The 26,967-nt window shown below is 47.1% G+C and overlaps 1 protein-coding gene across 1 annotated transcript in view; it reads left to right on the forward strand.

Annotated features, from left to right (window-relative positions):
• LOC139532983 (cilia- and flagella-associated protein 47-like) overlaps nt 1–14,327 on the forward strand; it is a 107,028-nt gene extending 92,701 nt beyond the window's left edge. The window contains exons 51-59 of the mRNA XM_071331126.1: nt 316–420; nt 7,394–7,550; nt 9,104–9,187; nt 9,323–9,476; nt 9,561–9,787; nt 11,548–11,725; nt 12,432–12,593; nt 12,706–12,874; nt 13,420–14,327. Of these exons, the coding sequence (XP_071187227.1) occupies nt 316–420; nt 7,394–7,550; nt 9,104–9,187; nt 9,323–9,476; nt 9,561–9,787; nt 11,548–11,725; nt 12,432–12,593; nt 12,706–12,874; nt 13,420–13,632 (1,449 nt within the window). The 3' untranslated portion in view covers nt 13,633–14,327. The remainder of the gene's footprint in view (nt 1–315; nt 421–7,393; nt 7,551–9,103; nt 9,188–9,322; nt 9,477–9,560; nt 9,788–11,547; nt 11,726–12,431; nt 12,594–12,705; nt 12,875–13,419) is intronic.
• The last annotated feature ends 12,640 nt before the right edge of the window (nt 14,328–26,967 follow it).

Raw genomic sequence — 26,967 nt, forward strand, 5'->3', positions numbered from 1 at the left:
TCTATGTCTACCTGTCTATGTCTACCTGTCTATGTCTACCTGTCTATGTCCACCTGTCTATGTCTACCTGTCTATGTCTACCTGTCTATGTCTACCTGTCTATGTCTACCTGTCTATGTCTACCTGTCTATGTCCACCTGTCTATGTCCACCTGTCTATATCTACCTGTCTATGTCTACCTGTCTATGTCTACCTGTCTATGTCTACCTGTCTATGTCCACCTGTCTATGTCCACCTGTCTATGTCTATCTGTCTATGTCCACCTGTCTATATCTACCTGTCTATGTCTACCTGTCTACCTGTCTATCTTTCCAGCTCATCATAGCACCACACTCGTCCACCCAGGTTCCTGTCCGTTTCAGCCCATCAACCATCGGCGCTGGAAACCACACAGCTAAGATCTCCTTCACCTGTTCTCAGGTAAACCAACCTGTCTAACCCTATAAACAGTGTAGTGGTGGATCTGTAGGGTCTGGATAGGTATAAACAGTGTAGTGGAGGATCTGAAGGGTCTGGATAGGTATAAACAGTGTAGTGGAGGATCTGTAGGGTCTGGATAGGTATAAACAGTGTAGTGGAGGATCTGAAGGGTCTGGATAGGTATAAACAGTGTAGTAGTGGATCTGAAGGGTCTGGATAGGTATAAACAGTGTAGTGGTGGGGTCTGGATAGGTATAAACAGTGTAGTGGTGGATCTGAAGGGTCTGGATAGGTATAAACAGTGTAGTAGTGGATCTGTAGGGTCTGGATAGGTATAAACAGTGTAGTGGTGGATCTGAAGGGTCTGGATAGGTATAAACAGTGTAGTGGTGGATCTGAAGGGTCTGGATAGGTATAAACAGTGTAGTGGTGGATCTGAAGGGTCTGGATAGGTATAAACAGTGTAGTGGTGGATCTGAAGGGTCTGGATAGGTATAAACAGTGTAGTAGTGGATCTGAAGGGTCTGGATAGGTATAAACAGTGTAGTGGAGGATCTGTAGGGTCTGGATAGGTATAAACAGTGTAGTAGAGGATCTGAAAGGTCTGGATAGGTATAAACAGTGTAGTGGTGGATCTGAAGGGTCTGGATAGGTATAAACAGTGTAGTAGTGGATCTGAAGGGTCTGGATAGGTATAAACAGTGTAGTAGTGGATCTGTAGGGTCTGGATAGGTATAAACAGTGTAGTAGTGGATCTGAAGGGTCTGGATAGGTATAAACAGTGTAGTGGTGTATCTGTAGGGTCTGGATAGGTATAAACAGTGTAGTGGTGGATCTGTAGGGTCTGGATAGGTATAAACAGTGTAGTAGTGGATCTGAAGGGTCTGGATAGGTATAAACAGTGTAGTAGTGGATCTGAAGGGTCTGGATAGGTATAAACAGTGTAGTGGTGGATCTGTAGGGTCTGGATAGGTATAAACAGTGTAGTAGTGGATCTGTAGGGTCTGGATAGGTATAAACAGTGTAGTGGTGGATCTGAAGGGTCTGGATAGGTATAAACAGTGTAGTGGTGGATCTGTAGGGTCTGGATAGGTATAAACAGTGTAGTGGTGGATCTGAAGGGTATGGATAGGTATAAACAGTGTAGTAGTGGATCTGTAGGGTCTGGATAGGTATAAACAGTGTAGTGGTGGATCTGAAGGGTATGGATAGGTATAAACAGTGTAGTAGTGGATCTGTAGGGTCTGGATAGGTATATACAGTGTAGTAGTGGATCTGAAGGGTCTGGATAGGTATAAACAGTGTAGTGGTGGATCTGAAGGGTCTGGATAGGTATAAACAGTGTAGTGGTGGATCTGTAGGGTCTGGATAGGTATAAACAGTGTAGTAGTGGATCTGTAGGGTCTGGATAGGTATAAACAGTGTAGTGGTGGATCTGAAGGGTCTGGATAGGTATAAACAGTGTAGTGGTGGATCTGTAGGGTCTGGATAGGTATAAACAGTGTAGTGGTGGATCTGTAGGGTCTGGATAGGTATAAACAGTGTAGTAGTGGATCTGAAGGGTCTGGATAGGTATAAACAGTGTAGTGGTGGATCTGAAGGGTCTGGATAGGTATAAACAGTGTAGTGGTGGATCTGTAGGGTCTGGATAGGTATAAACAGTGTAGTGGTGGATCTGTAGGGTCTGGATAGGTATAAACAGTGTAGTAGTGGATCTGAAGGGTCTGGATAGGTATAAACAGTGTAGTAGTGGATCTGTAGGGTCTGGATAGGTATAAACAGTGTAGTAGTGGATCTGTAGGGTCTGGATAGGTATAAACAGTGTAGTGGTGTATCTGAAGGGTCTGGATAGGTATAAACAGTGTAGTGGAGGATCTGAAGGGTATGGATAGGTATAAACAGTGTAGTGGTGGATCTGTAGGGTCTGGATAGGTATAAACAGTGTAGTGGTGGATCTGTAGGGTCTGGATAGGTATAAACAGTGTAGTAGTGGATCTGAAGGGTCTGGATAGGTATAAACAGTGTAGTGGAGGATCTGAAGGGTATGGATAGGTATAAACAGTGTAGTGGTGGATCTGTAGGGTCTGGATAGGTATAAACAGTGTAGTGGTGGATCTGTAGGGTCTGGATAGGTATAAACAGTGTAGTGGTGGATCTGAAGGGTCTGGATAGGTATAAACAGTGTAGTGGAGGATCTGAAGGGTATGGATAGGTATAAACAGTGTAGTAGTGGATCTGAAGGGTCTGGATAGGTATAAACAGTGTAGTAGTGGATCTGTAGGGTCTGGATAGGTATAAACAGTGTAGTAGTGGATCTGTAGGGTCTGGATAGGTATAAACAGTGTAGTGGTGGATCTGTAGGGTCTGGATAGGTATAAACAGTGTAGTAGTGGATCTGAAGGGTCTGGATAGGTATAAACAGTGTAGTGGTGGATCTGAAGGGTCTGGATAGGTATAAACAGTGTAGTGGTGGATCTGAAGGGTCTGGATAGGTATAAACAGTGTAGTAGTGGATCTGTAGGGTCTGGATAGGTATAAACAGTGTAGTAGTGGATCTGTAGGGTCTGGATAGGTATAAACAGTGTAGTAGTGGATCTGTAGGGTCTGGATAGGTATAAACAGTGTAGTAGTGGATCTGAAGGGTCTGGATAGGTATAAACAGTGTAGTAGTGGATCTGTAGGGTCTGGATAGGTATAAACAGTGTAGTAGTGGATCTGTAGGGTCTGGATAGGTATAAACAGTGTAGTAGTGGATCTGAAGGGTCTGGATAGGTATAAACAGTGTAGTAGTGGATCTGTAGGGTCTGGATAGGTATAAACAGTGTAGTAGTGGATCTGAAGGGTCTGGATAGGTATAAACAGTGTAGTAGTGGATCTGTAGGGTCTGGATAGGTATAAACAGTGTAGTAGTGGATCTGTAGGGTCTGGATAGGTATATACAGTGTGTAGTGGATCTGAAGGGTCTGGATAGGTATAAACAGTGTAGTGGTGGATCTGAAGGGTCTGGATAGGTATAAACAGTGTAGTAGTGGATCTGAAGGGTCTGGATAGGTATAAACAGTGTAGTGGAGGATCTGTAGGGTCTGGATAGGTATAAACAGTGTAGTAGTGGATCTGAAGGGTCTGGATAGGTATAAACAGTGTAGTAGTGGATCTGTAGGGTCTGGATAGGTATAAACAGTGTAGTAGTGGATCTGAAGGGTCTGGATAGGTATAAACAGTGTAGTAGTGGATCTGTAGGGTCTGGATAGGTATAAACAGTGTAGTGGTGGATCTGTAGGGTCTGGATAGGTATAAACAGTGTAGTAGTGGATCTGAAGGGTCTGGATAGGTATAAACAGTGTAGTAGTGGATCTGTAGGGTCTGGATAGGTATAAACAGTGTAGTAGTGGATCTGTAGGGTCTGGATAGGTATATACAGTGTGTAGTGGATCTGAAGGGTCTGGATAGGTATAAACAGTGTAGTGGTGGATCTGTAGGGTCTGGATAGGTATAAACAGTGTAGTAGTGGATCTGTAGGGTCTGGATAGGTATATACAGTGTAGTAGAGGATCTGAAGGGTCTGGATAGGTATAAACAGTGTAGTGGTGGATCTGTAGGGTCTGGATAGGTATAAACAGTGTAGTGGTGGATCTGTAGGGTCTGGATAGGTATAAACAGTGTAGTGGTGGATCTGAAGGGTCTGGATAGGTATAAACAGTGTAGTGGTGGATCTGTAGGGTCTGGATAGGTATAAACAGTGTAGTGGAGGGTCTGTAGGGTCTGGATAGGTATAAACAGTGTAGTGGTGGATCTGTAGGGTCTGGATAGGTATAAACAGTGTAGTGGTGGATCTGAAGGGTCTGGATAGGTATAAACAGTGTAGTGGTGTATCTGTAGGGTCTGGATAGGTATAAACAGTGTATTGGTGGATCTAAAGGGTATGGATAGGTATAAACAGTGTAGTGGTGGATCTGAAGGGTCTGGATAGGTATAAACAGTGTAGTGGTGTATCTGAAGGGTCTGGATAGGTATAAACAGTGTAGTGGGAAAGTTTACACCATATTGCTTCCAACTTAGAGATCTGAAAACTTTGAAGGGTTGGAGGGTAAGGGGAAGGGTTGGAGGGAGAGCTGGAAGATGGAAGAATGGTGGGAGGGTAAGGGGAAGAGGGGAAGGGTTGGAGGGAGAGGGGAAGGGTTGGAGGGAGAGGGGAAGGGGGGAAGGGTTGGAGGGAGAGGGGAAGGGTTGGAGGGAGAGGGGAAGAGGTAGGAAGGGTTGGAGGGTAAGGGGAAGATGGGAAGGGTTGGAGGGTAAGGGGAAGAGGTAGGAAGGGTTGGAGGGTAAGGGGAAGATGGGAAGGGTTGGAGGGAGAGGGGAAGGGGGGAAGGGTTGGAGGGAGAGGGGAAGGGTTGGAGGGAGGGAGGGAGAGGGGAAGAGGTAGGAAGGGTTGGAGGGTAAGGGGAAGATGGGAAGGGTTGGAGGGTAAGGGGAAGATGGGAAGGGTTGGAGGGTAAGGGGAAGGGGGGAAGGGTTGGAGGGAGAGGGGAAGAGGTAGGAAGGGTTGGAGGGTAAGGGGAAGATGGGAAGGGTTGGAGGGTAAGGGGAAGAGGGGAAGGGTTGGAGGGAGAGGGGAAGGGGGGAAGGGTTGGAGGGAGAGGGGAAGGGTTGGAGGGAGAGGGGAAGAGGTAGGAAGGGTTGGAGGGTAAGGGGAAGATGGGAAGGGTTGGAGGGTAAGGGGAAGATGGGAAGGGTTGGAGGGTAAGGGGAAGAGGTAGGAAGGGTTGGAGGGTAAGGGGAAGATGGGAAGGGTTGGAGGGAGAGGGGAAGGGTTGGAGGGTAAGGGGAAGATGGCAAGGGTTGGAGGGTAAGGGGAAGGGGGGAAGGGTTGGAGGGAGAGGGGAAGGGTTGGAGGGAGAGGGGAAGAGGTAGGAAGGGTTGGAGGGGAAGGGGAAGATGGGAAGGGTTGGAGGGTAAGGGGAAGAGGGGAAGGGTTTGAGGGAGAGGGGAAGGGGGGAAGGGTTGGAGGGAGAGGGGAAGGGTTGGAGGGTGAGGGGAAGAGGTAGGAAGGGTTGGAGGGAGAGGGGAAGGGTTGGAGGGAGAGGGGAAGGGTTGAAGGGAGAGGGGAAGGGTTGGAGGGTGAGGGGAAGATGTAGGAAGGGTTGGAGGGTAAGGGGAAGAGTTGGAGGGTAAGGGGAAAAGGTAGGAAGGGTTGGAGGGTAAGGGGAAGAGGGTAAGGGGAAGAGGTAGGAAGGGTTGGAGGGAGAGGGGAAGAGGTAGGAAGGGTTGGAGGGTAAGGGGGAGATGTAGGAAGGGTTGGAGGGTAAGGGGAAGATGTAGGAAGGGTTGGAGGGTGAGGGGAAGAGGTAGGAAGGGTTGGAGGGTAAGGGGAAGAGGTAGGAAGGGTTGGAGGGTAAGGGGAAGATGTAGGAAGGGTTGAAGGGTAAGGGGAAGATGTAGGAAGGGTTGGAGGGTAAGGGGAAGGGTTGGAGGGAGAGGGGAAGAGGTAGGAAGGGTTGGAGGGAGAGGGGAAAAGGTAGGAAGGGTTGGAGGGAGAGGGGAAGAGGTAGGAAGGGTTGGAGGGAGAGGGGAAGAGGTAGGAAGGGTTGGAGGGAGAGGGGAAGAGGTAGGAAGGGTTGGAGGGTGAGGGGAAGGGTTGGAGGGTAAGGGGAAGAGGTAGGAAGGGTTGGAGGGAGAGGGGAAGAGGTAGGAAGGGTTGGAGGGAGAGGGGAAGAGGTAGGAAGGGTTGGAGGGAGAGGGGAAGAGGTATGAAGGGTTGGAGGGTGAGGGGAAGGGTTGGAGGGTAAGGGGAAGAGGTAGGAAGGGTTGGAGGGTGAGGGGAAGAGGTAGGAAGGGTTGGAGGGAGAGGGGAAGAGGTAGGAAGGGTTGGAGGGAGAGGGGAAGAGGTAGGAAGGGTTGGAGGGGAAGGGTTGGAGGGTGAAGGGAAGGGTTGGAGGGTGAGGGGAAGGGTTGGAGGGTAAGGGGAAGAGGAAGAGGTAGGAAGGGTTGGAGGGTAAGGGGAAGAGGAAGAGGTAGGAAGGGTTGGAGGGTGAGGGGAAGAGGTAGGAAGGGTTGGAGGGAGAGGGGAAGAGGTAGGAAGGGTTGGAGGGAGAGGGGAAGAGGTAGGAAGGGTTGGAGGGTGAGGGGAAGGGTTGGAGGGTAAGGGGAAGAGGTAGGAAGGGTTGGAGGGTGAGGGGAAGAGGTAGGAAGGGTTGGAGGGAGAGGGGAAGAGGTAGGAAGGGTTGGAGGGGAAGGGGAAGGGTTGGAGGGTGAGGGGAAGATGTAGGAAGGGTTGGAGGGAGAGGGGAAGAGGTAGGAAGGGTTGGAGGGAGAGGGGAAGAGGTAGGAAGGGTTGGAGGGTGAGGGGAAGGGTTGGAGGGTAAGGGGAAGAGGTAGGAAGGGTTGGAGGGTGAGGGGAAGAGGTAGGAAGGGTTGGAGGGAGAGGGGAAGAGGTAGGAAGGGTTGGAGGGAGAGGGGAAGAGGTAGGGAGGGGAAGGGTTGGAGGGTGAAGGGAAGGGTTGGAGGGTGAGGGGAAGAGGTAGGAAGGGTGAGGGGAAGAGGTAGGAAGGGTTGGAGGGAGAGGGGAAGAGGTAGGAAGGGTTGGAGGGAGAGGGGAAGAGGTAGGAATGGTTGGAGGGTGAGGGGAAGGGTTGGAGGGTAAGGGGAAGAGGTAGGAAGGGTTGGAGGGTGAGGGGAAGAGGTAGGAAGGGTTGGAGGGAGAGGGGAAGAGGTAGGAAGGGTTGGAGGGTAAGGGGAAGAGGTAGGAAGGGTTGGAGGACTGTCTGATACCAGCAGTTGGACGGACTCACAGTACAATGGTGTAAACAATGATTGTTGATGATTGCAAAGATTCATCAAAATCAATGACATTTTTCCACTGTCCTAGGTTCTGAATTCTCTGCTGTTTCCACACGTAACTAGGTAACCAAAATGTTATTCCTCCATCTGTCAGCTGACAGTGATTTAGTTGTTGTTGTTGTTGTTGTCCTCCCAGTTGAAGCACTGGAGCTTCCAGCTGTGTGGTGAAGGCCTGACCCCTGGGAGGATGGAGCCTCTGTCTGTAGCCTCCCCTGTGGGATCTCACTCCTCCATCATCCTCCCCTTCAGGAACCCTACTGAACACCCAGTCCTGCTGCACCTCAGACTCACAGGTCAAACACCCTGGACACACACGCACATATACAGTATACATGTACAGACATAGTCCTACCCCAGACACACAGGAAACAGTCCTAGTACAGACATGGTCCTACCCCAGACACACAGGAAACAGTCCTAGTACAGACATAGTTCTACCCCAGACACACAGGAAACAGTCCTAGTAGAGACATGGTCCTACCCCAGACACACAGGAAACAGTCCTAGTACAGACATGGTCCTACCCCAGACACACAGGAAACAGTCCTAGGACAGACATGGTCCTACCCCAGACACACAGGAAACAGTCCTAGTACAGACATGGTCCTACCCCAGACACACAGGAAACAGTCCTAGTACAGACATGATCCTACCCCAGTCACACAGGAAACAGTCCTACTACAGACATAGTCCTACCCCAGACACACAGGAAACAGTCCTAGTACAGACATAGTCCTACCCCAGACACACAGGAAACAGTCCTAGTAGAGACATGGTCCTACCCCAGACACACAGGAAACAGTCCTAGTAGAGACATGGTCCTACCCCAGACACACAGGAAACAGTCCTAGTACAGACATGGTCCTACCCCAGACACACAGGAAACAGTCCTAGTACAGACATAGTCCTACCCCAGACACACAGGAAACAGTCCTAGTACAGACATAGTCCTACCCCAGACACACAGGAAACAGTCCTAGTACAGACATAGTCCTACCCCAGACACACAGGAAACAGTCCTAGTATAGACATGGTCCTACCCCAGACACACAGGAAACAGTCCTAGTACAGACATGGTCCTACCCCAGACACACAGGAAACAGTCCTAGTACAGACATAGTCCTACCCCAGACACACAGGAAACAGTCCTAGTACAGACATAGTCCTACCCCAGACACACAGGAAACAGTCCTAGTACAGACATGGTCCTACCCCAGACACACAGGAAACAGTCCTAGTACAGACATAGTCCTACCCCAGACACACAGGAAACAGTCCTAGTACAGACATAGTCCTACCCCAGACACACAGGAAACAGTCCTAGTACAGACATAGTCCTACCCCAGACACACAGGAAACAGTCCTAGTACAGACATAGTCCTACCCCAGACACACAGGAAACAGTCCTAGTAGAGACATGGTCCTACCCCAGACACACAGGAAACAGTCCTAGTACAGACATAGTCCTACCCCAGACACACAGGAAACAGTCCTAGTACAGACATGGTCCTACCCCAGACACACAGGAAACAGTCCTAGTACAGACATAGTCCTACCCCAGACACACAGGAAACAGTCCTAGTAGAGACATGGTCCTACCCCAGACACACAGGAAACAGTCCTAGTACAGACATGGTCCTACCCCAGTCACACAGGAAACAGTCCTAGTACAGACATAGTCCTACCCCAGACACACAGGAAACAGTCCTAGTACAGACATAGTCCTACCCCAGACACACAGGAAACAGTCCTAGTACAGACATGGTCCTACCCCAGACACACAGGAAACAGTCCTAGTAGAGACAGGACATGATGGTGTTAGTGTTGCTGTTCATTCTCCTATCAGATGAGGAGCCCGGTCAGAAGAGATCAAGCCAGTCCTTCATATGTGACAGGAAGGTGTTCTGCATCCCCCTCAAACAGACACAAGGTCAGTTCTTACACATCTCTGTGTCAAGCTTTACTTTAAAGTTCCTCTGTTCTCCACTGTGTCAGCCTGAGTTTCAGCCTACATGTTAGATACACTAGTAAAGCTTGTCTCTCCCGTCCTCCATGTTGGCTCCAGGTGTGCGTGTGTCTGCGGGGGCCAGTGTGGACATTCCTGTGGTGTTTGCCCCTGACTCCATGCAACTGCACCAGGCCTGGCTCCTGGTTCAGCTAGAGCCCCTCTTCAACCTCCCCCGCCTGGACTCACCACTCACCACGACCCAGAGGGACAAGTCAGTACAGTGTGTGTGTGTGTGTGTGTGTGTGTGTGTGTGTGTGTGTGTGTGTGTGTGAAACAGGTGTTTCTCTGTGTACAGGTGTGTGGAGGTAGAGAAGGGCCGGGTGCGTTTGCTCCGCTGGGTCTACCCCATCCATGGCATCCCCGAGGCCCCTCCTCAACCCTCTCATCCAGCGGTGATAGAATGTGAGGCTCGCGGTGGAGTGGAGGAGAGAGTGGAGGTGCTGTTGACGGGATGTGTTCCTGGCTCCTCCGTCAGCAACACAGACACACCTCTCAGCAGCGCCCCCTCCTCAGGAACCTCAGGTGAGATCACATCAACTTCACTGGTTTGAAGTGAGTGTGTGTTGTACGTCATTGTGTGTGTTGTCGTGCGTGGGCCTGTACCCTGAGAGTGTGTGATGTGATTATGGAGCTAATTGTAATGCATCATTTCTGTCTCAACAGAGCATATCCAAGGTAACTCAGTCAGCTGACAATGTTCACAGTGTTCGTTAGCATAAAGATGCTAACTCTGGTTGAGTGAAGTCCACTTGTTCATCATTCTCCTTGTAGGATGTGTCTAATCTCCTGACAACACACACATCATCCTGCTCCTTGTAGGATGTGTCTAATCTCCTGACAACACACACATCATCCTGCTCCTTGTAGGATGTGTCTAATCTCCTGACAACACACACATCATCCTGCTCCTTGTAGGATGTGTCTAATCTCCTGACAACACACACATCATCCTGCTCCTTGTAGGATGTGTCTAATCTCCTGACAACACACACATCATCCTGCTCCTTGTAGGATGTGTCTAATCTCCTGACAACACACACATCATCCTGCTCCTTGTAGGATGTGTCTAATCTCCTGACAACACACACATCATCCTGCTCCTTGTAGGATGTGTCTAATCTCCTGACAACACACACCATATTGCTGTTTTGACAAAGTCAGGGTGGAGAGTGAGTGTGTGTGTCAAATCAAATACAATTGTATTTGTCACATGCTTGGTAAACAACAGGTGTAGACTAACAATGATATAATTAAGCAATAAGGCCTGAGGAGGTGTGGTACATGACCAATATACCACGGCTAAAGGCTGTTCTTAGGCACATCTCAACGCGGAGTGCCTGGATACAGCTCTTAGCCGTGGTATATTGGCCATATATCACAAACCCCCGAGGTGCCTTATTGCTTTTATAAACTGGTTACCAACGTAAATGTTTTGTCATATCCGTGGTATACGGTCTGATATACCACGGCTGTCAGCCAATCAGTTTATAATTACTTACAGGTCCTTCCCAACAATACAGAGAGACAGAAATAGAAATAATAGAAAGATAATAACACAAGGAAAAAATCCACAATGAGTAACAATAACTTGGCTGTACACAGAGTACCAGTACTGAGTCAATGATAACTTGGCTATATACACAGAGTACCAGTACTGAGTCAATGATAACTTGGCTATATACACAGAGTACCAGTACTGAGTCAATGATAACTTGGCTATATACACAGAGCATCAGTACAGAGTCAATGCTAACTTGGCTATATACACAGAGTACCAGTACTGAGTCAATGATAACTTGACTATATACACAGAGTACCAGTACAGAGTCAATGATAACTTGGCTATATACACAGAGTACCAGTACTGAGTCAATGATAACTTGACTATATACACAGAGTACCAGTACTGAGTCAATGATAACTTGACTATATACACAGAGTACCAGTACTGAGTCAATGATAACTTGACTATATACACAGAGTACCAGTACTGAGTCAATGATAACTTGACTATATACACAGAGTACCAGTACTGAGTCAATGATAACTTGGCTATATACACAGAGTACCAGTACTGAGTCAATGATAACTTGGCTATATACACAGAGTACCAGTACTGAGTCAATAATAACTTGACTATATACACAGAGTACCAGTACTGAGTCAATGATAACTTGGCTATATACACAGAGTACCAGTACTGAGTCAATAATAACTTGACTATATACCCAGAGTACCAGAACTGAGTCTGTGTGTGTGTGTGTCCATCCATGTGTTAGCAGCAGGCTTCAGACTGGCTCTAGAAGACTTCCTATGTGAGGTGTGTTATAACAGTGATGCTGAGCGGTCCCAGCTGGAGGGCTGTGTAACCCTGTCTCTACTGAACTGTCACAGAGACCCCCACTCTGGCATCGTCACTCTCGCCATCAACCTCATCTTCACCCCTTACAAACCTCTCAGGTAACAGACATCACACACACACACACACACACACACACACACACACACACACACACACACACACACACACACACACACACACACACACACACACACACACACACACACACACACACACACACACACACACACACACACACACACACACACACACTGTCTCTCAGCTCTGCACCTAGAAATCCAACTAAGTGCATTAGTTATAAATAATTACCCTTCAGTGACTACCTTCCTCTCCCCTCCACTCCCTTATCCTCTCTCCTCCCCCTCTACCTTCCTCTCCCCTCCACTCCCTTATCCTCTCCCCTCCCCCTCTCCTCCTCTACCTTTCTCTCGCCTCCACTCCCTTATCCTCTCCCCTCCCCCCCTACCTTCCTCTCCCCTCCACTCCCTTATCCTCTCCCCTCCCCCCTCCCTTCCTCTCCCCTCCCCCTCTATCTTCCTCTCCCCTCCACTCCCGTATCCTCTCCCCTCCCCCTCTCCCTTCCTCTCCACTCCACTCCCTTATCCTCTCCTCTCCTCTCCTCTCCTCTCCTCTCCTCTCCTCTCCTCTCCTCTCCTCTCCTCTCCTCTCCTCTCCTCTCCTCTCCTCTCCTCTCCTCTCCTGCCCTCTTCTACCCCTCCTCCTCTACCCTTCTACCCTCTTCTACCCCTCCTCCTCTACCCTTCTACCCTCTTCTACCCTTCTCCCCTCCTCTCCTCTCCCTAGATGTTCAGCTGTGCTGGCGGTTCAGTGTTTGACAGGTGGGCTCTGGAAGTTTCCCATCAGCCTCATCTCCACCGAGCCGCAGGTTGATGATGTCATCACCATTAACGCTGCAGGGCTACACAAGACCTCTGCTGTGGGCTTCAGACTGACCAGCCAGACCAGGTCAAGCTGTGTGTGTGTGTGTGTGTGGGGTGGGGGGGTGTCTATGTGTGTGTGTTTCTCTGACCCTTACCCTATCTTTGTGTGTGTGTGTTCCTGCATGTCTATGTGGCAGGTACCCAGAGCCGTTCACAGCAGGGTTCCTGCCAGGTGGGGGCAGTGAGTTCCAGGTGTGTCCCTCATCAGGTGAGCTCCTCCCAGTGGGGTCAGCCGGTACCCTCCTCACCGTCTCCTTCACCCCCTCCATGTACAGCAAGAGACACCACGCTACGCTGCTGGTCCAGGTATGTCTGGCTAGTAACACACTACACTCGTAGGAGAAAAAGGTGCTATCTAGAAGCTAAAAGGGCTCTTCGGCTGTTCCCATAGGAGAACCCTTTGAAGAACCCTTTTTGGTTCCATGTAGAAATAGGGTTCTTTCTACAGAGGGTTCTTTCTACATAGAATCCAAAGGGGTTCTACCTGGAATCAAAAATGGTTCTACCTGTAACCAAAACGGGTTCTCTTATGGGGAAAGCCAAAGAACCCTTTTGGAACCCTTTTTTCTAAGAGTGTAGTGTAAGGATCAGGGCAACAGATATAGACACACATACCTCACTGATTGACAGCTGCTTGTCCCTCCCCCAGACAGCAGACACACACCACACTGATTGACAGCTGCTTGTCCCTCCTCCAGACAGCAGACACACACACCTCACTGATTGACAGCTGCTTGTCTCTCCTCCAGACAGCAGACACACACACCTCACTGATTGACAGCTGCTTGTCCCTCCCCCAGACAGCAGACACACACACCACACTGATTGACAGCTGCTTGTCCCTCCCCCAGACAGCAAACATGCAGTGGACGTACGAGGTGAACGGAACCACGCCTGCTTACACCCCACCCCGCTCTGCCTCCTCCAATGAGAACACCTCTTCCAGGGAACTCCCTCCCACTGATGTCCGCCAGAGGAACTTTGTGTCCCGGAACCTTCATCTCCCAGCCATGGCTAACTCCTCCCCCATCAAACACAGAGCCTCCGCCTCACAGATCAGATAGAGAGATCATTCTCACACACACACACACACACACACACACACACACACACACACACACACACACACACACACACACACACACACACACACACACTTCACCCCCACCCCATTCCTGTGTCATTGAAATGATCATGCAGGAGGTTTGAATAATTAAATTAAAGTGCCTGTACTTCACCTCATTGTCATCATTAGATTTCTGTTGACCTCTGACCATATGGACATTCTTTTATGCACTTGACATGACTTTGGAAATGTTGTCAAATGAGAGGTGTGTGTTCATATGCATGTGGGGTGAAATCCCTCTTGTCATCCAGGTCAGTGAACCAGGGGTCTTTCTCTCACCCTGAATTCCAAGACCGGATTATCTCCCCTCTCATTTCTTAGCCTGTCATTTAGTCTTAACCGGATGAAATAACAAACTCTGGTTTAGAGAGAGAGAGCGACATTATCTCATTTATTTAGGCAGCATTAATATTCACTTGTATTGATTATATCAGAGCGTAGGTTTGGATTAGGGAACAGATTGATCCTGGATCGAGATTAGAAGGAAAACAGTCATTCTCTGAATAATAGCCTTCAGCAGTAGACAATATGGAGTCACATTGACATCCCTTGTGGATTAACACAAAACACTGTTTATGATTGCTGAGTGTAGGCTACTATATATGTCTGTTGTAAAGTCAAAAGTGATGAACATCTGGAGATACTGGACCTGAGACTGTCTCTGTCCGTTATCACGTGGTACTGAACTCTACCTGAGACTGTCTCTGTCTGTTATCACGTGGTACTGAACTCTACCTGAGACTGTCTCTGTCTGTTATCACGTGGTACTGAACTCTACCTGAGACTGTCTCTGTCTGTTATCACTCGGTACTGAACTCTACCTGAGACTGTCTCTGTCCGTTATCACGTGGTACTGAACTCTACCTGAGACTGTCTCTGTCCGTTATCACGTGGTACTGAACTCCACCTGAGACTGTCTCTGTCTGTTATCACGTGGTACTGAACTCTACCTGAGACTGTCTCTGTCTGTTATCACTCGGTACTGAACTCTACCTGAGACTGTCTCTGTCCGTTATCACGTGGTACTGAACTCTACCTGAGACTGTCTCTGTCCGTTATCACGTGGTACTGAACTCTACCTGAGACTGTCTCTGTCTGTTATCACGTGGTACTGAACTCTACCTGAGACTGTCTCTGTCTGTTATCACGTGGTACTGAACTCTACCTGAGACTGTCTCTGTCTGTTATCACGTGGTACTGAACTCTACCTGAGACTGTCTCTGTCTGTTATCACGTGGTACTGAACTCTACCTGAGACTGTCTCTGTCCGTTATCACGTGGTACTGAACTCTACCTGAGACTGTCTCTGTCTGTTATCACGTGGTACTGAACTCTACCTGGGACTGTCTCTGTCTGTTATCACGTGGTACTGAACTCTACCTGAGACTGTCTCTGTCTGTTATCACGTGGTACTGAACTCTACCTGGGACTGTCTCTGTCCGTTATCACGTGGTACTGAACTCTACCTGAGACTGTCTCTGTCCGTTATCACGTGGTACTGAACTCTACCTGAGACTGTCTCTGTCTGTTATCACGTGGTACTGAACTCTACCTGGGACTGTCTCTGTCTGTTATCACGTGGTACTGAACTCTACCTGGGACTGTCTCTGTCTGTTATCACGTGGTACTGAACTCTACCTGAGACTGTCTCTGTCCGTTATCACGTGGTACTGAACTCTACCTGAGACTGTCTCTGTCCGTTATCACGTGGTACTGAACTCTACCTGGGACTGTCTCTGTCCGTTATCACGTGGTACTGAACTCTACCTGAGACTGTCTCTGTCCATTATCACGTGGTACTGAACTCTACCTGAGACTGTCTCTGTCTGTTATCACGTGGTACTGAACTCTACCTGGGACTGTCTCTGTCTGTTATCACGTGGTACTGAACTCTACCTGGGACTGTCTCTGTCCGTTATCACGTGGTACTGAACTCTACCTGAGACTGTCTCTGTCCGTTATCACGTGGTACTGAACTCTACCTGAGACTGTCTCTGTCTGTTATCACGTGGTACTGAACTCTACCTGGGACTGTCTCTGTCCGTTATCACGTGGTACTGAACTCTACCTGAGACTGTTTCTGTCTGTTATCACGTGGTACTGAACTCTACCTGGGACTGTCTCTGTCCGTTATCACGTGGTACTGAACTCTACCTGAGACTGTCTCTGTCCGTTATCACGTGGTACTGAACTCTACCTGAGACTGTCTCTGTCCGTTATCACGTGGTACTGAACTCTACCTGGGACTGTCTCTGTCCGTTATCACGTGGTACTGAACTCCACCTGAGACTGTCTCTGTCTGTTATCACGTGGTACTGCACTCTACCTGAGACTGTCTCTGTCTGTTATCACTCGGTACTGAACTCTACCTGAGACTGTCTCTGTCCGTTATCACGTGGTACTGAACTCTACCTGAGACTGTCTCTGTCCGTTATCACGTGGTACTGAACTCCACCTGAGACTGTCTCTGTCCGTTATCACGTGGTACTGAACTCTACCTGAGACTGTCTCTGTCCGTTATCACGTGGTACTGAACTCTACCTGAGACTGTCTCTGTCTGTTATCACGTGGTACTGAACTCTACCTGAGACTGTCTCTGTCCGTTATCACGTGGTACTGAACTCCACCTGAGACTGTCTCTGTCCGTTATCTTGTAGTATTGAACTCCACCTGAGACTGTCTCTGTCCGTTATCGTGTAGTATTGAACTCCACCTGAGCAGAGAAGGGCCTGCTGTTGAGATCACAAGAGAAAAGTAGATGGTACCAGTGTATGGCTCTAGCTGACAGCTAGACAGGATTCAGTTACTGACCTAGTTCAGCCTGCACTAAACCAGCAGGCTGAACAAGGTTAGAGGGAGCTCAGAGCGCAGAGTTCCGAGTGTGTATATCACCTGTGAGAGCGATTAGCCAATCACGGCCAGGCACACGCTCCCACCGAAGCAACTGTCTCGCTCTTTGATGTGAAATGTAATTAAGGCTGCAAAGCCCCTCTCCTCGCAGTGAGTATCCCCTGCCGTAAATGACAGGGGAGGGAGCGGGAGAGAGACAGAGAGAGAGACAGAGACAGAGAGAGAGAGATACAGAGAGAGAGAGAGAGAGATACAGAGAGACAGAGAGAAACAAGCAGCTCAACTTTAGAGATTTCATCCTTCTCAGTTGAGCTCTCTTCTGTCTCTCTGTCTCCATGCACTGATGACTTCTGACTTTTTCCCTTCGTATTGTTTTTCGGTGGCTACACAGCTAGAGATGCACGTGTCATTTGGTTAGCTAGCAAAAATTGTGAATCGCTTTTCTAGCTAGTTATCTATTCTGAACGACTGTTATCCAGTTAGCATATCTGTTGCGTTTGCAAATTCACTCTGGCTAGCTATACTCTGATTTCAGAGTACTCTTGTTTGAGTGAGCCAGAGCGCAGAATAACTGATGAATTTACAAACGTGCAACACCCGCTGAATATAACCGGTGTCAGTAAATGTCGGGGAAAAAAAGTACTAGTCAAGAATGCTCTAGATAACATGTAAACAGGCTAACCAGCTCTGCTATGGAGTAAAATGGTCAGTGAGGTGTTCTCTCATGTTGTGTCTGGAAGTAGCTAACTAGCCAACTTTAGCCAGTAAGCTTGGGTGCTTGGATGGGACAACGCTTGCATTGGCAGGCAAGCTGCAGAAGGACGAGCAGGCTATTCCCCATCGTTTATCATTAGAATTTTAACGGTCAACTAGCTGAAAAGGTTTGAGAGGGTTTATCTAATGATCCTGCTTTAGATAATGATCCTTCATTAGATTTTAGCTCTGGCTAGCATTAGTTGTTGATGTTATTGTTATTGATGTGCCCTCCACTAATATTGACACCCTTGGTAAATATGAGCAAAACGGGCTGTGAAAAAAATGTCTTTGCTGTTTATCCTCTTCTCTGAAACATGTGTGCCACAATTATTAAAATCTAACTGAAGTATATTCCCATTCATATTTTACGTTTTTAAGTTCACCTGAGTGATTAGGAACACTTAAGTGGTAAGCCAAGACTTCCTGTTTCACTGGGGTATAAATATGAGGTGACACACAGGCCAAGTTCCCATAGCCATCCATCACTATGGCAAAGACCAGAGAATACAGTAATGATGTGTGACAAAAGGTTGCACAAATCAGGAAATGGCTATAAGAAAATAGCTCAATGGTTGAAAATGCCCATTTCCACTATCAGCAATAATGAAGAAGTTTAAAGTTACTGGAGATGTTAACAATGGGCCTGGAAGAGGACGTGTGTCTATATTGACCTCACGCACAGTGAGGAGGATGGTTTGAGTGGCCAAAATATCTCCAAGGATCACAGCTGGAGAATTGCAGATGTTAGTTGAGTCTTGGGGTCAGAAAGTCTCACACACAATTTGTCTTCTATTTGTAGAGTGACAAACATGTCCTGTTTCTATAGAGGAAGCCTAGCTTGATTTTTAGCCGTTTACAAAGTTCGTCAATATGCATTTTAAAAGACAGTTTATTATCCAACCATATCCCTAAGTATTTATATGCAGAGACCTGATTCATTCCGAAGGTTGCAAGTTCGAATCCCCGAGCTGACAAGGTACAAATCTGTCGTTCTGACTCTGAACAAGGCAGTTAACCCACTGTTCCTAGGCCGTCATTGAAAATAAGAATTTGTTCTTAACTGACTTGCCTAGTTCCATTATTTTACTATAATTAAAGGTTAGATTTTTGTGAATATTTTAAATATTTTTTTCACAGCCCGTTTTGCTCATATTTACCAAGGGTGACAATATTAGTGGAGGGACTGTAGGGAAAGATAGCCTACCTTTTATGGTTGTTTGATCAATATTACTGTAGGGACTGTAGGGAAAGATAGCCTACCTTTTATGGTTGTTTGATCAATATTACTGTAGGGACTGTAGGGAAAGATAGCCTACCTTTTATGGTTGTTTGATCAATATTACTGTAGGGACTGTAGGGAAAGATAGCCTACCTTTTATGGTTGTTTGATCAATATTACTGTAGGGACTGTAGGGAAAGATAGCCTACCTTTTATGGTTGTTTGATCAATAGGACTGTAAAGTTCCCAAAAGTGAGAGGACTCAGAAATCCATTCAGGTGTATTTTGTGGCTTTTGATGAATGCGTTCTAATGATCTAAAGTTGCGCTGTGCAACTGATGACAGGTCCTACTGCCTGTAAACACACAGTCCAGTTCAAAGTGAATGATGACAGGTCCTACTGCCTGTAAACACACAGTCCAGTTCAAAGTGAATGATGACAGGTCCTACTGCCTGTAAACACACAGTCCAGTTCAAAGTGAATGATGACAGGTCCTACTGCCTGTAAACACACAGTCCAGTTCAAAGTGAATGATGGCAGGTCCTACTGCCTGTTAACACACAGTCCAGTTCAAAGTGAATGATGACAGGTCCTACTGCCTGTAAACACACAGTCCAGTTCAAAGTGAATGATGACAGGTCCTACTGCCTGTAAACACACAGTCCAGTTCAAAGTGAATGATGACAGGTCCTACTGCCTGTAAACACACAGTCCAGTTCAAAGTGAATGATGACAGGTCCTACTGCCTGTAAACACACAGTCCAGTTCAAAGTGAATGATGGCAGGTCCTACTGCCTGTAAACACATAGTCCAGTTCATAGTGAATGATGGCAGGTCCTACTGCCTGTAAACACACAGTCCAGTTCAAAGTGAATGATGACAGGTCCTACTGCCTGTTAACACACAGTCCAGTTCAAAGTGAATGATGACAGGTCCTACTGCCTGTAAACACACAGTCCAGTTCAAAGTGAATGATGGCTTGTTTGCATATAGGCCTACTGTACCTCTGATTGGCTGTGGCGCACCGGTCAGTTTAGACTCTGGTCCTGGACAAGACAGATGTTTTTATTCGGTTTTATTGTCTATTAATTGTCCCACCCCCTTCCCACTCTATATTACTATAGAATTTTCACAGATGCCTTAGTTTACATCAGTTCCCAAACATTCTAAGAATTTATGATAATGTGAAAATGACCATATATAAGTAGTCGCTTATCAGAAAATGTTTTTAAAAAGTGTAATATTCTTCCTGGGGGTGTTTATGAACATATTTTAATAGGATTCATGTTGCTAAAATGCTGTCAGTTCCACTTTAGGGTTAAGGTTAGGGGTTAAGGTTAGGGTTAAGGGTTAAGGATTAGGGTTAAGGTTTAGGGTTAAGGTTAGGGGTTAGGGTTGGGGGTTATGGTTAAGGTTAGGGTTTGGGGTTAAGGTTTCATTGTTCGGGTTAGGGTTGGGAGTTAAGGTTAGGGTTAAGGTTAAGGTTAGGGTCTAGGGTTTGGGGTTAAGGTTTCGTTGTTAGGGTTAATCCACAAAAACATGGATGTGTGTTGCTTGTGTGTGTGTGTCTGTGTGCGTGCGTCGAATCAGCACCATGGACAGCGAAGGAATCTGACTTCTGGGTTTCAGCACAAGATAGTGGACAGCAATAGTCTCTGGTGCAGTCACTCCCCACTGAGAGAATCCCTGAAGATACTGAAACCTACATGAAAAGATGTAACCAGAGATGCAAAATTCATTCAGCCCTATATAGATGTATTCTGTGAGGAATGACTGTAGCACATATATGACCTCTGTGTTCTGGAATCCATCCATCCAATTGCTGTGTATCCACCTGTGTTTCAAACGCTTTTACAACACAAATGACAGGCGATTCACTGCAGTTTACAGCCTAGACTAGAGGTTTGTACTCACTTGAAAACAATAATACAATTCTTCATTACATTGTGTTCTTGTAGCCTAGGTAGGATACATTTCTTGTCCATAAAAACCTGAAACATATGGTAGCTTTTCCAGCTGCACATCCGGGGTGGGAACTGGGAGGGAGCTACATAGTGTAGCTCCCTATGACTTCGTTATCTAATAAAACATGTTTATTTTGCTGTGTAAATTGACTGTATATGTTCAATGCCCTATTAAGCCATTATGAATGATGGTCTAATATGCATATGCACTTCTACTTAGGCTATAGGCTACATCTCCAGCCTGTCTGTCTTTGTTCTGTTGCACAATTACGCACCTGGCCTCCACTGCCACAGCTATTCCTCTTAAATGGTGTGGCGTCCCAGGAAAAGACAGACTACAAAATCCTTTTTGTTTAGCCTACTAACATCCTATTGGAGGAGAGATGCACGCTTGCGCTTGCTTGAATTGCTACAGAATTAAGAGCGGGCATATGAGTGGCCTGCTAATGTACACTATATATACAAAAGTATGTGGACACCCCTTCTTCAAATTCGTGGATTTGGCTATTTCAGCCACACCTGTGTATAAAATCGAGCACACAGCCATGCAAACTCTCAGTCATAGACAAACTATGGCAGTGGAATGGCCTTACTGAAGAGCTCAGTGACTTTCAACGTGGCACCTTCATAGGATGACACCTTTCCAACAAGTCAGTTTGTCAATTTTTTTAACGACCTAGAGATGCCCTAGTCAACTGTAAGTGCTGTTATTGTGAAGTGGAAATGTCTAGGATTAACAAAGGCTCAGCCACGAAGTGGTAGGCCACAAGCTCACAGAACAGGACCGCCGAGTGCTGAAGTACGTCAGCACAAGAACTGGGAGCTTCATGAAATGGGTTTCCATGGCCGAGCAGCTGCACACACGCCTAAGATCACCATGTGCAATGCCAAAATTCGGCTGGAGTGGTGTAAAGCTCGTCGCCATTGGACTCTGGAGCTGTGGAAACGTGTTCTCTGGAGTGATGAATCACTCTTCACCATCTGGTAGTCTGAGTAAAGGACAAAAATTTGGTGGAGATGGAATAATGGTCTGGGGCTGTTTTTCATGGTTTGGGCTAGGCCCCTTAGTTCCAGTGAAGGGAAACTTAACCCTCCAGCCATAAAATGACATTCTGGACGATTCTGTGCTTCCAACTTTGTGGCAACAGTTTGGGGAAGGCCCTTTCCTGTTTCAGCATGACAATACCCCCTTGCACAAAGCGAGGTCCATACAGAAATGGTTTGTTGAGATCAGGGTGGAAGACCTTGACTGACCTGCACAGAGCCCTGACCTCAACCCCATTGAACACCTTTCGGATTAATTGCAACGCTGACCTCGAGCCAGGCCTAATCGGCCAACATCAGTGCCCGACCTCACTAATGCGCTTGTGGCTGAATGGAGGCAAGTCCCCGCAGCAATGTTCCAACATCTAGTGGAAAGCCTTCCCAGAAGAGTGGAGGCTGTTGTTATAGGAAAGGGGGAACCAACTCCATATTAATGCCCATGATTTTGCAAGGAGATGTTTGACGAGCAGTTGTCACCATACTTTTGGTCATGTAGTGTACCTTTCTTGTCCGTCTAAACTGTCGAAGATAGACACAAACTGATCCAAATGGTTGCGTAATCAGGCCTAGGCTGTAGGCCAGTTATCTCCTCATGAAACAAAACAGGACGTTTGAGCAGTTATTTAAATTAGCCTACATCACTGCAGTTTACAGCCTATGAACAATAATTATGCACTCACTTGATAACAATAATAAATTCCTCGTTGCACTGTGTTGCTGTAGCCCAGGTATAATAATTGTCTTGTCTAAAAATGTAGGCCTATGCTTAATCAATAGTGGAGCTTTGCGTGCCGGGGGACCACAGAGCGCAGCCTGGAGGAACGCACTACAGATCTGCCATTTCAGAATCTGTGCACTTTCTTTTCTTGCACTTTGCCTGATAAATATTTAGCCTATATACCTAATATTTCGCTAATGAATGTCCTAATATCTGGCTAATATTCAGCTTCTTACTTCTGCTACACATCGCTAATCTCTCTCTTCCAGCTGTTCCCGTTCGCAACAGGCTTTAGGCAACGCAAGACGCAATAGGCCATTCCTCTTCTCGTCAAATCCCAGGAAGGCTATAGGCTGCAAATGCTATAGGACATTTATTTTAGCACTTAAAAACTAATAGCCTATTTGGGGAAAGAAGCAGGCTTGCTTTCTTAATTACTGAATGTAAAACAGGCCTACAGCAAATGCATTTCGGGGAAAGTTGAGGATAGAAAGTGCATTGGTGTGATTGATGACTTTTGGCCGGTTATGAAAACATTGTTGCACTGACGCATTGCAAATAATTGCACAGGACATAGTCTAGAATCTAGACTCTAGATGAACACAGTGGAACATAAGACCCAAAGGAATTGACAACCATTAGGACAATGGAAATCATTCGCAAACCACTTGAGCAACGAGGCAATGATATGCTGTACAAGATACGCAGGCTAAATGGCGTTTGTTGTTGAATTGCGACATTTAAATACAAGTTACTATATTATTTCTCATTAGGCCTACATGTAAATTGAAGTATTATTTGCAGTTGTGACGATGACAATGAACACACCCTGAAAGCACTGCATGGTCTGAACCAGTATCTGTGTGTTAGAGACCTCATGAATGGTCTGAACCAGTATCTGTGTGTTAGAGACCTCATGAATGGTCTGAACCAGTATCTATGTGTTAGACCTCATGAATGGTCTGAACCAGTATCTGTGTGTTAGAGACCTCATGAATGGTCTGAACCAGTATCTGTGTGTTAGAGACCTCATGAATGGTCTGAACCAGTATCTGTGTGTTAGAGACCTCGTGAATGGTCTGAACCAGTATCTGTGTGTTAGAGACCTCGTGAATGGTTTTATGTTACCATCTTATATATAGGCAGTGTGCAGTAGGATGCGTTGATCAGTTGATTGACAGGTGCAGGACTGTAGAAAGACAAACGATCAAATGTCCTCTAGTGTCTATGTTCACCAACGTTTTATAGTTATGTAGCTGTAACGGCTTTCTTCCTGGGATGAAGGAGAGGACCAAAACGCAGCGCGGCTAGTGTTCAACATGTTTAATAAAGAGAATAACGTGAACACTACAAGCAACAAAACAATAAATGTGAAAACCGAAAACAGTCCTATCTGGTGCAGAACACAAAGACAGGAAACAATCACCCACAAACAAACAGTGAAAACAGGCTACCTAAATATGGCTCCCAATCAGAGACAATGACAAACACCTGCCTCTGATTGAGAACCATATTAGGCCAAACAATAAACCCAACATAGAAACACAAAACATAGAATGCCCACCCAGCTCACGTCCTGACCAACTAAACAAAGACTAAACAAAGGAAATAAGGTCAGGAACGTGACAGTAGCCTAGTTAATCATAGTTATAGTTATTGGTTTGGTGGATGGCCCTTAACTCTTACACAACACAATGGACGTAATTATCACAACAGTACTACTAGTTGGTCTAGCTAACGTTAGCGAACTTGAATGAAATATACTTACACTTGTTTACTTGGCTTTAAGACTCTATAAATGGACTCCTTTAAATAATTTACTCTAGCAAGTTTGTCACTGGCGCTGCAGTAGGTAAGTATGAGGTGGATTCTATCTGTTTGTCAGTGGCGCTGCAGTATGTAAGTATGAGGTGGATTCTATCTGTTTGTCACTGGCGCTGAAGTAGGTAAGTATGAGGTGGATTCTATCTGTTTGTCAGTGGTGCTGCAGTAGGTAAGTATGAGGTGGATTCTATCTGTTTGTCACTGGCGCTGCAGTAGGTAAGTATGAGGTGGATTCTATCTGTTTGTCAGTGGTGCTGCAGTAGGTAAGTATGAGGTGGATTCTATCTGTTTGTCACTGGTGCTGCAGTAGGTAAGTATGAGGTGGATTCTATCTGTTTGTCACTGGCGCTGCAGTAGGTAAGTATGAGGTGGATTCTATCTGTTTGTCAGTGGTGCTGCAGTAGGTAAGTATGAGGTGGATTCTATCTGTTTGTCAGTGGCGCTGCAGTAGGTAAGTATGAGGTGGATTCTATCTGTTTGTCACTGGTGCTGCAGTAGGTAAGTATGAGGTGGATTCTATCTGTTTGTCAGTGGCGCTGCAGTAGGTAAGTATGAGGTGGATTCTATCTGTTTGTCACTGGCGCTGCAGTAGGTAAGTATGAGGTGGATTCTATCTGTTTGTCAGTGGCGCTGCAGTAGGTAAGTATGAGGTGGATTCTATCTGTTTGTCACTGGCGCTGCAGTAGGTAAGTATGAGGTGGATTCTATCTGTTTGTCACTGGCGCTGCAGTAGGTAAGTATGAGGTGGATTCTATCTGTTTGTCAGTGGCGCTGTAGTAGGTAAGTATGAGGTGGATTCTATCTGTTTGTCAGTGGCGCCGCAGTAGGTAAGTATGAGGTGGATTCTATCTGTTTGTCACTGGCGCTGAAGTAGGTAAGTATGAGGTGGATTCTATCTGTTTGTCAGTGGCGCTGCAGTAGGTAAGTATGAGGTGGATTCTATCTGTTTGTCAGTGGTGCTGCAGTAGGTAAGTATGAGGTGGATTCTATCTGTTTGTCACTGGTGCTGCAGTAGGTAAGTATGAGGTGGATTCTATCTGTTTGTCACTGGCGCTGAAGTAGGTAAGTATGAGGTGGATTCTATCTGTTTGTCACTGGCGCTGCAGTAGGTAAGTATGAGGTGGATTCTATCTGTTTGTCACTGGTGCTGCAGTAGGTAAGTATGAGGTGGATTCTGCTTGTTTATCCAGATGCTTTGTGGTCTCCAGGGCTCCGTCTGGTTCTCTGCTTGTTTATCCAGATGCTTTGTGGTCTCCAGGGCTCTGTCTGGTTCTCTGCTTGTTTATCCAGGTGCTTTGTGGTCTCCAGGGCTCCGTCTGGTACTCTGCTTGTTTATCCAGATGCTTTGTGGTCTCCAGGGCTCCGTCTGGTACTCTGCTTGTTTATCCAGATGCTTTGTGGTCTCCAGCGCTCCGTCTGGTCTCTGCTTGTTTATCCAGATGCTTTGTGGTCTCCAGGGCTCCGTCTGGTTCTCTGCTTGTTTATCCAGATGCTTTGTGGTCTCCAGCGCTCCGTCTGGTCTCTGCTTGTTTATCCAAATGCTTTGTGGTCTCCAGCGCTCCGTCTGGTTCTCTGCTTGTTTATCCAGGTGCTTTGTGGTCTCCAGGGCTCCGTCTGGTACTCTGCTTGTTTATCCAGATGCTTTGTGGTCTCCAGGGCTCCGTCTGGTACTCTGCTTGTTTATCCAGATGCTTTGTGGTCTCCAGCGCTCCGTCTGGTCTCTGCTTGTTTATCCAGATGCTTTGTGGTCTCCAGGGCTCCGTCTGGTTCTCTGCTTGTTTATCCAGATGCTTTGTGGTCTCCAGCGCTCCGTCTGGTCTCTGCTTGTTTATCCAAATGCTTTGTGGTCTCCAGGGCTCCGTCTCTATTGATTTATCCTCAAGCAATTAGGTGACTCACTGCTGATTCCTTCCCTTAATCCACAGCTAATGCTCTCTCTCTCGTGTGTGTGTGTGTGTGTGTGTGTGTGTGTGTGTGTGTGTGTGTGTGTGTGTGTGTGTGTGTGTGTGTGTGTGTGTGTGTGTGTGTGTGTGTGTGTGTGTGTGTGTGTGTGTGTGTGTGTGTGTGTGTGTGTGTGTGTGTGTGTGTGTATAATGACAAGAAGTAAGCTGCAAACCCATTTTGCACCTTTCCTCGTCAGCGGCAGGTCTCGGCAGACAGTCTATTGAAACAGAGCCGGGTGGAGTGAAACTGAGACGGCAGGCAGGCAGGCAGGCAGGCAGGCAGGCAGGCAGGCAGGCAGGATATGAGATATGCTAATGCAGGATCATATTAACTCCCATTATGAGACTGTTCACAGCAGGTGCTGCTGCCTGGCTGTCATGGGAACCAGGGGAAGAGAGTGAAGGAACTACTGAGAGAAACTTCAAACTCCCAACTCTGGAACAATAGGCTGTTAAAAGTAGACTGGAGACTCTGTGTGCCCGGAACCTGTGTGACAGGCCTACTTATGTAAATCTGAGGCCCTATTACCATTCTCATGTTAGTAACAAGTTCTATGTGTAACAGTATAACTTTAGTACGTCCCCTCGCCCCGACCTCGGGCGCGAACCAGGGACCCTCTGCACACATCAACAACTGACACCCACGAAGCGTCGTTACCCATCGCTCCACAAAAGCCGCGGCCCTTGCAGAGCAAGGGGAAACACTACTTCTAGGTTTCAGAGCAAGTGACGTAACTGATTGAAACGCTATTAGCGCGTACCCGCTAACTAGCTAGCCATTTCACATCCGTTACATATGCAATAGATACATTTTTGCATATATATTGGTACATGCAGTGTCTGTCTGCCTGACTGTCTGTCTGTCTGCTGCCTACCTTTCTGTCGGCTGCCTGCCTTTCTGCCTGCCTGCTTGCCTGTCTGTCGGCTGCCTGCCTTTCTGTCTGCCTGACTGTC

The sequence above is a fragment of the Salvelinus alpinus genome, chromosome 10 (assembly GCF_045679555.1).
Source record: "Salvelinus alpinus chromosome 10, SLU_Salpinus.1, whole genome shotgun sequence".
NCBI lineage: Eukaryota > Metazoa > Chordata > Actinopteri > Salmoniformes > Salmonidae > Salvelinus > Salvelinus alpinus.